The 13,014-nt window shown below is 41.5% G+C and overlaps 1 protein-coding gene and 1 long non-coding RNA gene across 4 annotated transcripts in view; one reads left to right on the top strand and one right to left on the bottom strand.

The window, feature by feature from the left end:
- LOC105728672 (uncharacterized) overlaps nt 1–13,014 on the bottom strand; it is a 278,507-nt gene that overhangs the window by 240,306 nt on the left and 25,187 nt on the right. The gene's annotated exons all lie outside the window — the stretch shown is intronic.
- RFX4 (regulatory factor X4) overlaps nt 1–13,014 on the top strand; it is a 179,463-nt gene that overhangs the window by 153,048 nt on the left and 13,401 nt on the right. For all 3 annotated transcript variants that reach the window (XM_021675542.2, XM_012469174.3, XM_012469175.3), the window contains one exon: nt 12,137–12,299. In XM_021675542.2, the coding sequence (XP_021531217.2) occupies nt 12,137–12,299 (163 nt within the window). The remainder of the gene's footprint in view (nt 1–12,136; nt 12,300–13,014) is intronic.

The following is a 13,014-nucleotide window of genomic DNA, read 5'->3' as shown; positions in this document are numbered from 1 at the left end:
CTGAAACCATATTTTGAAGTGTAAAGAAAAAAACTGCAGTGAAAACTCTGGATCCAGAATCCTATATACGTTTATTTATGTATATATGTACATACATATATTTTTTTCCGTATGAGGACATTTTATGTGCCAAGTCCTGTGCCAGGTGCTATAGGAAATAAACAGACTACTATGCCAAGGCCTTGCTACCAAGAGGAAACACAGGGATAAGAAAAGTACCAAGATGTAACCCCAGCACTTTGGGAGTTCGAGGTGGGTAGATCACAAGGTCAGGAGATCAAGACCATCCTGGCTAACACGGTGAAACCCTGTCTCTACTAAAAATACAAAAAAATTAGCCGGCACGGTGGTGCATGCCTGTGGTCCCAGCTACTTGCGCTGCTGAAGCAGGAGAATCGCTTGAACCTGAGAGGCAGAGGTTGCGGTAAGCCCAGATGGTGCCATTGCACTCCAGCCTGGGTGACAGAGTGAGACTCCGTCTCAAAAAAAAGAAAAGAAAAGTACAGAGACAACTGTTATGGAAGGAAGAATGTGGTATATGCAATAAGTGAGATATAAACTAATGCTATGAGGTTCCCAAGGAAGCAGAGGTTCCATGTGGCTGGCAGTATCAGAGAAGACCTCACAAAGACTCCAGGCTTTGTGGAGTGAAGGGCTTGGTCAGGCTGTGACAATTAGTTCATTATCCTTCCATCCAAACCAGCTCTACTACCCTCCTGTTACCCAGGCAGCAAATATGGGAGTCAGCTTCAAATCCTTCCTCTTCCTTAACTCCTGTATTAGGATAGGCTAAGTTGGTGTGACAAATAGATACAAACACGGGTGGAGTTAACAACAGAAATCTATTTCATGCTGGAAGACAGTACTGGTAGGGTATTCTGTCATAGAGGAGGCTCTCTGTAATGCAGCCATTTGGAAACACGTGCTCCTTCAATATCAGGCTCCACTATACCCCAGGGCAGTGTTTCCCAAACTGTGATCCATAGACCAGCAGTATCAGTATCTCCTGGGAACTTACTAGAAATACTCATATCTGGTCCCACTGCAGACCCAGTGAATCAGAAATTCTAGGAGCAGGGCCCAGGAATCTTGTTCAACAAACTTCCAGGTGATTCTGATGCTCACCAGGTTAAGGACCACTGCCTGAGGGCTTTGTCAAGTCTGCAACCAGCTGGCAGAAATATAAAAAGGGCATGGAGGATGAAAAATGACTCTCTTAAAAGCCCTGGCCTGAAGGTGGCACACGTCACTTCCACTTACATTCCATCAGTGAGGACTTAGTCACATGGCCTCATGGAACTGCAAGAGAGGCTGGAAAATGTAGAATAGCATGTACCCAGGGAGGGAAGGGGGAACAGCTTTGGGGGTGACAGTTGGCATTCTCTATCACACTTCCCAAGTCCAGTTGTTCTAATACAAATCTGTTCCTTCCCATCCCACTGATGCCTCTCTGATTCAGGCCTCCCCCACCTCTCATGGACATCCACAGTTACCCTTAAGCTGGTACCCTGCCTCCAGACTCTACTCTGTCCACTCTCACACTACCCACTAAGGCTCAATTTCATGAAGCTTGTGCCTCCTCAGAGTGCTGGGGCAAAGAACCTACTGCCTCACTCTAAAAGCCTTAAAGAGCTCTCTTTCTCCAAATCACTTCTCAGACTGTTCCTTCTTCCTGGCCAGCCTCCTTCCACCTGCTGCCTGATGAAATCCTACTCACCTCCTATGATGTTTCCTCACCCTCCAAGTTAGAATCTTCCTCTAGACCCTCACAGCATGGACTTAATTATATCCTAATTCTATTTAGGACTGTTTCCAGAATAGATTCAGTACCAAAGTATTATTTTTAGAGTCAGATTGCTCCATTTGGGATGTCTTTTATTATTCACTCATTTACTCATATATCTATCCATTTATCCAAAAAATGATTCTCGGGTGGCTTCTATGTGCTAAACACTTTTGGATAGGTGGTGATACAATGGCAAACAATAGAAGTGTGGTCCCTCCCTCCTGGGAGTTTATGTTTAGAGGTTAGGGTTCTTGATGAGCGAACTGACAGTAACAATATAGTGTGAGGAGTGCTAGGTTGGAAGAAGGGTCAGAATATTATGGGAGCATGAAGGAGAGGGAAAAAAAGGTATTCCAAGTAGAGGCAAGAGAGAGCATGCTATTTTCAGGAAACTTAAAAGTGTATATCTAGGAGACTTTAGATTAGTCCCCTCTTCTCTCTACAGAACTACACCTACTTAGAGAGGGATTGAGTGGATGCGTAAGAAACTGGAAGGACTTGCTGTCTTGTGTACTTGCCAGTAAACTCAGTGGGCCTCTGTCAGAGATGGCTGAGGAAATTGGATTCTTCGAAGTATTGAAAAGTTGGGTTGTTAATAAATGGCATTAGATCAAGCTTTGATTTCACTTTGGGTACACAGCTAGAGTCTTCTGTGGAAATTTAGATTTGAGATTGCCATATTTGTTTATATAGATGCACCTCAAACTTTATTTTGTTTTCTGCTTTGAGGAGGAAGAATGTGATCAGGTTCCTACTTCCCTCCCATTTTCTTTCCATAGTGGGTTGTTGTAGTTCCTGCTTAGAAGGCTCAGAAAAAGACACTGTAGTGAGAAGAATGGCTTTGTTCACTGAACGTTAAAAGGGAAGATAATTTAAGTACTGTTCGTAGCTCTTCATGCAGCTCTCAGGAGTTCTTCAAAGACTGAGATTATCGGGCAACCATCCTGAGTCTCTTGTCTCCCTAAAGAAAGAGCCGTTAACCCGAATAATCCTGCCCAAATATCCCTGTCACCACCAGGGAGACACACACGAGTTTGCTAATGAGAACATCCCTACTTCTGAAATAAACAGGGAAATTATGCAAGTAAAACAGTTCTGCATTATGAAGCAGAAACCATTTGGGTGAAGCATTTCTCAAAGTGCAGCAACATTTCAAATAAAGAGACAGACTCTAAGGGAATAAGGGATGGGAGGGAAGAGCATGAAGGAAAGATGTCTAGGATCGTCTCATAGTTCTCATCCAGCAAGTGAGCATGCCTGGCTTTCTTCGAAGCAATGTGGCGGCCTTAGGGTATGGCAGGTGTGATAGACAAGGCCACAGGAATATCATAAATGTCTTCAGAGATTTCTGTGCAATGTGTTCAAGAGCCATAAAAGTAGCTTCTTAGAAATACAAATGTGAAACAGGTTCTCTTCAGATGATTTTAAGCTTTGAAGATTTTGGCACATTCCAGCTTTGTTCTCAGATATCTCCAGGGGGCATTAAAAATGTCATCCTATATAAAACTATGCATGATATTTTTCTCAAGTACCACTTTTGAAATACTCCATTGCTAAATTAGACTGGATCTTGGCATGCAATGTGGGTCATGGTCTTGGAGGAAAGAAAACCTAATTTCCTAACAATGTGTATGATTATATAGGCATATTATAAAGCACAAATTATTTACCCATGATAGAAACCTAAATATTAGGAAATGTATTATAGTAGGCTTCTTAAATTTGGAATTTGTGTAAATTTTCATTGAACAATAATATAAATTGTAAAACAATTATATAAATCATAAAATGCATTTGCCATGTTTCTTTTTTTTCAAAGTCAACTCAGTACATGGTTTTCATACCCAGTTAGTTTTTATTTCTATCTTAAAATTATTGCTTGACTTATAGCCCATCTACTTTCCAAAAAGTTTTGAAGTAGTTTATAATAAAAACAGGAAAATGAGCTTCATAAAAAGGACCAAAACCAGGAAGCAAGAAATAAAGAAAAGGTGAGGAAAATTAACAAAACAACTGTTAGCTTTAAAAGTTTATTAAAATCTTATTAATAGCTGAAATTTTATGTGACCCAGTTATTTTGTTGGGTTTCCAGCATATCAATCATCAGAGAATATAAATATTACCAGGTTCAACTTGTTGAGAATCAAGGCTAATCAGGTACCTGGGACTCCTTAACAAATAAATGTCCCGCTTTAGATGGACACTTTCCCATTTTTAATCTATGAAAAAGGAACAGTATTATGTGTGCCTGGTGAGCACAAAGCTAAAATTAATTCATTGCATATTAACCTTTTGGCATCCTCTGATACAAGGACTAGGGAATACAAGGTAGTACAGATAATGAGTTATGACTCACTAGGAAAACAGCCACTCTGCTTATCCATATCTACGTCTAGTTCCATGTCCATATTTCTAAATGTTTTATGAAGACTGTACTTATTAACTGATTTTTTTTTAAAGGGGAAAAGGGCAAGGAAAGAAATTTCAGGTACCTAAAATTAAAAATGATATATGGCCAATTTTGGTTGGGTTTATGGCAATGCCATAAGAGGCTGGTTAAAGGATTCTATTCCAACAGATTTCTACAAGGTAAAATCTAGCCTGTCTGTCCATTTTCTCCCCAAAATTTGTAGGTTTGCTACCTCCCTCATGACCTGGCAAAGTTTAGAAACCTTAACTTTCTTTGAGGAAACTGGCTTTTTTCCTTCTCGGGAGCATGGCAGACAGTGCCAAACTGATCAGTTTATTTAACATGACATTGGGCTGCAATTCTTTAATGTCATCTAAAGCAAAATGTTAAGCTCCTATTCTGTCTCATCGGGCCACCGAAGGGTTCTAAAACCTTGTTTATGATGTCATTTTAAGTATTCCCTCCTTTGGCAATGACAATAAAAGTTAACTATTAAACTCATGTTTTCAACTTCCCACCATGGTTCCCTGCAACACAAAACCAGCAAATTAAATCATTGAGATACTAGGATACCTAATGAAATAAAAGCAAATTCCTCATAAATGGCCCTGTCTGTAGAACATCTGGCCTGCCCAGCTGCATTTTCTCTACATCAGTTGAAGATGTAACAAAGATAACCGACCCTTAGTCTTTCCAAATAACAAAAGCCCTGCCTTTTGTTATTTGGAAATAACAAAAGTTATTTTGAGGGCAGTTATTCTGAGGGCAGCTAAACTGAGTGGGGTAGGATGGACACTTCAGCCCTGCCACAGAGTCTGCAATGACTCATTTACAGAACCTCAGAGGCGTCACTGCTAGTGAATTCCTCCTCCTTCCGTCCCTGCTGCTTCCTTTTCTTTAAAGGAATGGAATCATGAAAAATAAGCTGGGATTGGAAATGGATTGTTTAATCTACTCTTTTTTTTTTGGATCACAAAATCAAATCTTAGCTTGCTGCTGGGACTTCGGACTCCCTCGTTCATTCATTTGTTCATTCATTCAACAAATATATATTTTGTGTCAAATTTGTACCAAGTGCTGGGAGTATAGACGTGAAAACAAGAGTCATAGTCACTGCCTGCATGGTACTTACATTCTAGTGGGTAAGAGTCAACACAGAAGTAAACTGCCAGGTAAAGGTATAACTTCAAATGGTCAAAGTGCTATGTGTGAAAACAACAGTGTGCTAAGAAAAGCATAAAGAGAATCTCCGACCACAAACTAAGATGGGTCCCCACTTTATACTTTTTCATAGCACACTGTTTTACAAGGAGCCATCCACATAGAGGCTGGGGAAGGAAAAAGAACTTTCTACGCGATGGCGAAAAGCATGTGCACAGGACTGAGGCAGCAAAGAGCTTTGCATAGTGGGGACTGAGAAGTATATATAATAAAAAAGGAAGAGAGTGGCAAAAGAGGAAGTTGCCGAGATAGGCAGAGGCTAGATTATGCAGCAACATAAGAAGGAACTGATTCATCTTCTGGCCCTGGTCAGTTCTGTCAATCAGATTTTGACCATGGAAATATTAGTAAAGTGTAACTCAAACAGATGAAGTTTCCAACTTCAGTAGGTGGTCTCCTTAAACACAGCTGTCTTAAGGATCGATGACAGCCAATGATGGAGGTTGCAGTGAGCCAACATCGCGCCACTGGCACTCCAGCCTGTGGGACAGAGTGAGACTCTGTCTCAAACAAACAGACAAACAAACAAACAAAAAAAAGATGATAGCTAGTGAGATACCTAGAGATATAGGTAAATGTCAATATATAGTCTTCTTTCCCTGTCTCAGTCATGAAGGTTACAGGAGATGCTTATTTAGTAGCAAATACTGTCAAGCAACATTGTCCAAATAGAACTTTCTGTGATGATGGAAATGATTTCTATCTTGGCTATCCAAAACAGTAGCCATTAGCCACCTGTGGCTATTGAGCACTTCAAATGTGGCTAGTGGAACTAAGAAACTGAATATTTAATTGTATTTAGTTTTAACTAATTTAAATTTCAATGGCCACAAGTGGCTGTGGGAGAGGGCAGAGCAGATGTAGAATCTTGACACACTTAAAGGAGCTTACAAACAAAAGGTGTGAGTTAGCTTAAAACTTGAGCAACATCTGTGATGGTTCACAGAATCCTCCTAAGGAAAAGGTTAAAGCAGTGGTCCCCAACCTTTCTGGCACCAGGGACTGGTTTTGTGGAAGACCGTTTTTCTACGGACTGTGGAAGAGGTGGAGGGGGATGGTTTCAGGATGAAACTGCTCCACCTCAGATCATCAGGCATTAGACTCTCAAAAGGAGCATGCAAACTAGATCCCTTGCATGTGCGGTTCATAGGGTTCATGCTCCTATGAGAATCTAATGCTGCTGCTGATCTGATAGGAGGCAGAGCTCAGGTGGTAATGCTCGCTTGCCCACTGCTCACCTCTTGTGTGGCCCAGTTCCTAACAGGACCACAGACCAGTACTGTGGAGACTCTAACCCAGGGTTGGAGACCCCTGGGTTAAAGGATTCAGTCCAAGATATGAAAAAAGGGTACAGCCAGGTAGTTTGGGAAGCACTCTGAATTTTCACAAATCTGTAGCAGAATCTCACAACTTCTGTTTTTATTGTTGTTGTTGTTGTTTTGAAACAGGGTCTCACTCTGTTGCCCAGCCTGGAGTGCAGTGGCGTGAGCAAGTGGTCCTCCCGTCTCAGCCTCCCAAGTAGCTGGGACTACAAGCACATGCCACCACAACTGGCTTTTGTATTTTCTGTAGAAATAGGATTTTATTATGTTGCCCAGGCTTGTCTCAAACTCCTGGGCTCAACCAATCAGCCCACTTCAGCCTCCCAAAATGCTGGGATTACAGGCGTCAGACACTGCACCTGGCCAACTTCTGATTTTTTAATTTTTTTTGAGAAGAGTCTTGCTCTGTTGCCAGGCTGCAGTGCAGTGGGGCAATCTTGGCTCACTGCAGCCTGTGCCTCCCCAGTTCAAGAGATTCTCCTGCCTCAGCTTTGAGTAGCTGTGACTACAGGCACACGCCACCATGCCCAGCTAAATTTTGTATTTTTAGTAGAGAAGGGGTTTTACCATGTTGGCTAGGATGGTCTCGATCTCTCAACCTTGTGATCCGCCCGCCTTGGCCTCCCAAAGTGCTAGGATTACAGGTGTGAGCCACCATACCTGGCCTTCAACTTCTGATATTTAATGACCCTTAACATACAGGATGTGTGACAGGAGGCAGTATTTTATAGAGCCTTGTTACTCAAAGTGTGGTTCACAGACCAACCACGTTGTCATCATCTGGAAGTTTGATATAAAGGCCTTACTCCCAACCTACTGAATCAGAATCTGCATTTTTAACAAGATCTCCAGTGATTCAAACACAAATTCAAGTGTAAGAAACATTGCTATGGCAAGGGTTTAGGGTTGGGCAGATCTGCATTCAAATTCCAACTCTGCCACTTACCTGAGCAAGTCATTTAACCTCTTGGGCCTCAATTTTCTCACCTGAAAAAGGAGCTAATACTACCTACCTCAGAAGGTTGCTGTGAAGACTGAATGGGTCAATGTATACAAGGAAATTAGTATGAGATCTGGTTTATGTTGGATGATCATTCATTCATTTATTTGACAAATCATTACTGATTGTCTGTTATGTTCCAAGCACCCTTCCTGTCCTGTGCTTAAAACCCCTTCCAAAACAAAACAACCTTGGGGAGGAAGAGTGTTTTGTTGGGGATGGGAGGGGAAGAAAATGTTCTGCTGTAACAGTTTCAATACTATAAGGTGGCCAACAACTGCTCCTCTTGGAATCTTTATTGAATTCTCAAATATCAGGGGCTTCTACCGCTATCCTCAAACCTTTAAATAAATAGAAATGTGAGGAGGGGAGGGGAGAATAAGAGAAACATATGGGAACTGAACAAATAGGGAAGATTTGCTATTGTTTTACCAAGAAAAAGCATTAGAGTTGTCTTTAAAACTAAGAACAAACTGTAAGCTGCACAGATTTTCTTTTATTAGTTTCCTTAAAAAAAAGAAGCAGCAGCAGCAGCAATTCTCACTGGAGGTCTCACTCATAGGAAAGGGAATTCAAGGGGTGTTCTTTTCTGCTCCCTAGGCAAAAAGGGTTTCTCCCCAAGCCAGTAGGTGTTAATCTGCTTAAGCCTGCCTGAGTGGATGTGTTAGATTGCTGGCACATGGCCATTTAGGGGTTTTGTTCCCCAGACCACAGGAGCCCATTTTTCCAAGAGTTCCACTAGCTTTTTGTTTGATAACGTCTATTCCTAACAGCATTTACTCCTTCAACAACAAATTCAATGGAACAAAAATTTACTGAACACCTACTATTTGGCATACCCTCTGTTGGGGATACAGAGATGAATAAGGAACAGTTGCTGTGCTCCAGGGGCTCACACAAAAGTAACCTCTGTTGCAGTCTTTCAGGTGATGGCTATTATCATGACTTCTTCCTACTGCTTGGAAAAAAAAAATTATTTGGCTTCCTTGGCTGCCCCGTTTAAATATCCACTGATCTCACTGTGCCCTCCTGAGGTCCCAGAGGCTTCAAGGGTTAATTACTTGCTTGTTGTGGCTAGTTCGTTGTTCTCCCAAACTTCTCACCCTCTCCAATTCCAGTTCCAACTGTAAACTTTGTTTAATGTATTAATGTTTTTCTTTTTACAGAGGCAATACACATTCATTACAGAAAAATACAGATAAGTAAAATAAGGGAAAAAATTTTAAAACCCTCCTCAATCCCACCACTCAGTGATAACCCGTTTTAATAAAGATGGCATTTTTAAAAACCATAACAGTAATATAATTTCACATGAAGTTCAAAACATAGAGGTGGGCAGTTATGCATAATCCAGTCATCTGAGTCGTGATCATTTTGGGGATCTTCCCTTCCAATTTTCTTGTACTTATAAATCAAGCCTAACATGTCACCTGCCAAAGTCATTATCTTTTGGGGGAAGAATATGGAGTAGATGTGCAAAGCAGGAAGGGGTACTTTTAGCCATGCTGGTAAATAAAGACACTAGTAATTTTATAGAAAAACATGGTTAGAAATTTGCCGTAATTGGTTAAATTACCATTGCTATTCAAATATTTCATCCCTGGTAACAGAATCTCACCCAAGAAACTTGCCTTTCTTCCTTGGGGTCTGAAATGAGAGATACAGAAATATCTATTTGAAGAAAGTCTATGTAAGAATACCTGAATTTATAATGAAGGGTGCTTGAATACCATTAAAAGCCTACCACGTGCCAAGCTCTCTGACATATATTACCTCAGTTAATCCTCACAACAGTCCTGCAAGATAGATATTATTACTCCCATTTTAAAGATGATGAAACAGAAGTTCATAAAGTTTCACAGGCTTGCCCAAGATCTTATAGCTAGTACATGGCAGAAGCAGAACACAGAGCAAGGAGACATGATGGTAGAGAGTAGAAAGTGTGTGGCAGAAAGTGTGTGGGTTCGGAGCCCGACGGAACCACCCACTCAGTCTGGGACCTTGGACAAGTTATTTAACATTCTAAGTTTCCTTAAACTGGACTTTTGTGTGATACCATTAGCCTGCAGTTAGTGTTGACAAAAGGAACCATCCTTAGAATCAAAATGAAGTCCGTTGTAAGAGTGTTGAGGACATTGTTGAACAGTTCATAGTTGCCCCCTTAGGAAGGCATCTGAAAGAAATTGCTGTTTTCTCTGAATTTGGAGGACAGTATACTCCTGAGCAATCGTCAGTCTTAGTGCTCCTAACTAGTCAGGTTTCCAAGAGCACTGGCTCCTGGAAAACTCAGATCCAAGTTTAAAGTTCACATATAGGAAAGAATTTGGGCCTTTGGCATGCTTCACCTCATTCCGGATTGCACTTTTCACCTCCAATTCTGCTTTTCTTTCTTCTTTCATTCCTACTTCCATTTTATTGCCTTGAATCTTTTGTATTGCTATACACTCTCTTAAATTCTTTTGGATTTAACCCTCAGTTTCCTCATCTACAAATGGGGGATAATGTTCTCTTAAGGGTGTGTGACAAGCACTCAGCACAGTGCATGGTCTGTAAGAGATGCTCAATAATGGTGTCTCCTTTCATACTCTTGAAATAAATCTTTGTCACCTCATTACAACAACGGACATCATTTGTATTCCAAAAGATTCTTCGGTTTATGAAAGGGCTCACCAAAGGGTTCTTTTAATAATAAGCCAATGTATTTAAAATAGGATACCACTTCCACATTCCTTCAAGGGTATTCCTTACTGAGTCTCTGTCACATAACTGGCACAGCGCTGATCCACCAACTCTGCTTCCTCCTACTACTCCATGTCAATGCAGCTCCTCTCATATGCTATTTGCAAAGTCCCTGGGATGGAATGGACTAAATTTTAAAATGAAAACCTTTCCTTTATCTTTCCAGAGTAATTTTTAGATAGAAATGGTCTGCTGCAGAAAATACAGGATCAATTATTCTCTTTTACTTCACCTTAAAAATGTCCTCCCTTAACAAATTCTTCAGTTTTCCACATACCTAAAGGGGGATGTTGAATCCCATTCCCTCTGCCTTCTAAAATAAGCTTAATTATTTCCACCATTAACATATTTAAAAATTTATCAGAAATTAAGTTGTCTGATGAGTTTATTATTGCTATTAATGATTTCTTAAATTATCATTAAAAAAATTCTAGCCCAGGTGCAGTGGCTCATGCCTTTAATCCTAGCACTTTGGGAGGCCAAGCTGGGAGGATCACTTGAGACCCAGAGTTCAAGACCAGCCTGGGCAACATAGTGAGACCCTGTGTCTATAACAAATCTAAAAATTAGCTTGGTGTGGTGGTACATACTTGTGGTTCCAACTGCTGGGGAGGCTGAGGTGGAAGGATCCCTTGAGCCCAGGCGGTTAAGGCTGCAGTGAGAGCCATGATCATGTCATTGTACTCTAGCCTGGGTGACAGAGTAAGACCTTGTCTCAAAACAAAACAACAACAAAAAACTAACCATCTCATAAAATACTAAGCATTTAATTTTGTCAGGTTTTTATCCCCCAGTCTTTAGCACTTTCCAGGTATCCAATTAAATTAAAAACTAAACAAAGGGAATTCATAATATGCATGTAATAGGTCACTGTCCAGGTCACTGTCTAATAATCTTCAAAAAGACCTGAGCAGGCAGAGCCCAATAATCTACTTATGTTTTCCTAAAGCAATTTGTTGGATCCTTAACACCTGTTGAGTTGAGTGCTGAAAAGTTAATTTGCAGTGCCTATCTGGGCTACATTTCCCCAGGCTTTCCTTTTCTTTCTTGCCCTCCCTTCCTTTCTTCCTGTCTTTACCTTCCCTTTTCTCGCCTCTAAAATTTTTGTTGAGTCTTTTGGCGGCCAGGCTCTGTACTAAGCACTGAGAATCCATTGATGGCCAAAATAGGCCAGGCCCCTACCCTCCTGGTGCTTTCTGTCTGGTGAGGTGGCCATCAATCAAATCACATGTACTGATGCGTATAGGATTACAAATTGCGGTAGGCACCACTTAGGCCTACAGTACAGTGAGGGATCTGGCCTAGTCTGGGATTAGGAAGAGGACAGCTTTTTGGACTGTGAGAGGAAGAATGAGTGGGTAAAAAAAGAGAATGGTGAGGATTCCAGGCAGCAGAAACAGCACGTGCAAAGGCCCTGTGGTGCTGGGAACTGTGGTACTCTGGAGATAATGAAAGAAAAAGACTGTGGCTTGGCCAGATAAAACAAAAGACAGGGGATGGGGGATGCCTCTGGTGAGCTCAGCAGAGCCGGAGATACATGTCTGGTTAAGATTTTGGCCTTCAACTTAAGAACAAAAGGAAGCCACTAAAGTAGTCTAAGGAAGAACAAGGGATATGAGGACTGTTAATGATTGAGATGTCTTAATTTGTCTCTGCAGGAGCAATGCAGTCATACACGTGGTCTCTAACATACACAGTGACGACGGCTGCTGGGTCCCCAGCTGAGAACTCCCAACAGCTGCCCTGTATGAGGAACACTCATGTGCCTTCTTCCTCTGTCACACACAGGATACCAGTTTATCCCCACAGAGAGGAACATGGGTAGGTAACTTTCCAGGGATGCTGCTGGACTTTTAAAATTTGCTCTAAAGAGTCTGAGTGCAGCAGCTCACACCTGTAATCTCAGCACTTTGGAAGGCTGAGGTGGGCCTTAAGGTCAAGAGTTCAAGGCCAGCCTGGGCAACATGGTGAAACCCTGTTTCTACTAAAAATGCAAAAATTAGCTGGGCATGGTGGCTATAATCCCAGCCATTTGGAAGGCTTAGGTGAGAGAATTGCTTAAACCTGGGAGGTGGAGGCTGCAGTGAGCCAAGATCGCACCACTGCACTCCAACCTCAGTGACAAAGTGAGACTCCATCAAAAACACAATTGATATAAAGAGGGGTTTCCTTAGCAGTTATTTTCTCAAAGAACATGAAGGGTGCTACCCTGTGCTGAGTTTTCACAATGTCCTGAGCACCATATTGTGTAATCGACACAACAACCAGGGTAGGTAGGTAGGTAGGAAGGTGTTAGTGACCTAATGACCCCATTTTACAGATGAGGGAATTGAAACTTGTTTGCTTATCTTCAGTTCCCCAAGGTCACACAGTTGGCACATGGTGGGGCCCAAATGGAACAAATATCTGACTCCAAAGCCTATGTTCCTCCCTCTTTACTCCTTTAATGCCTCAGCTGAAAACCCCTTTTAGCAGTTCCCCTGCGTGGCTCCTTATACACTTTGCAGACTTACAAAGCTTCATCTTAGGTCCAAGT

The sequence above is a fragment of the Aotus nancymaae genome, unplaced genomic scaffold, assembly GCF_030222135.1.
Source record: "Aotus nancymaae isolate 86718 unplaced genomic scaffold, 86718_ANA_hifiasm-v0.15.2.pri h1tg000021l, whole genome shotgun sequence".
Taxonomy (NCBI): domain Eukaryota; kingdom Metazoa; phylum Chordata; class Mammalia; order Primates; family Aotidae; genus Aotus; species Aotus nancymaae.
Note: the sequence above shows the minus strand (reverse complement) of the source record. Positions and strands in the feature narration are given on the sequence as shown.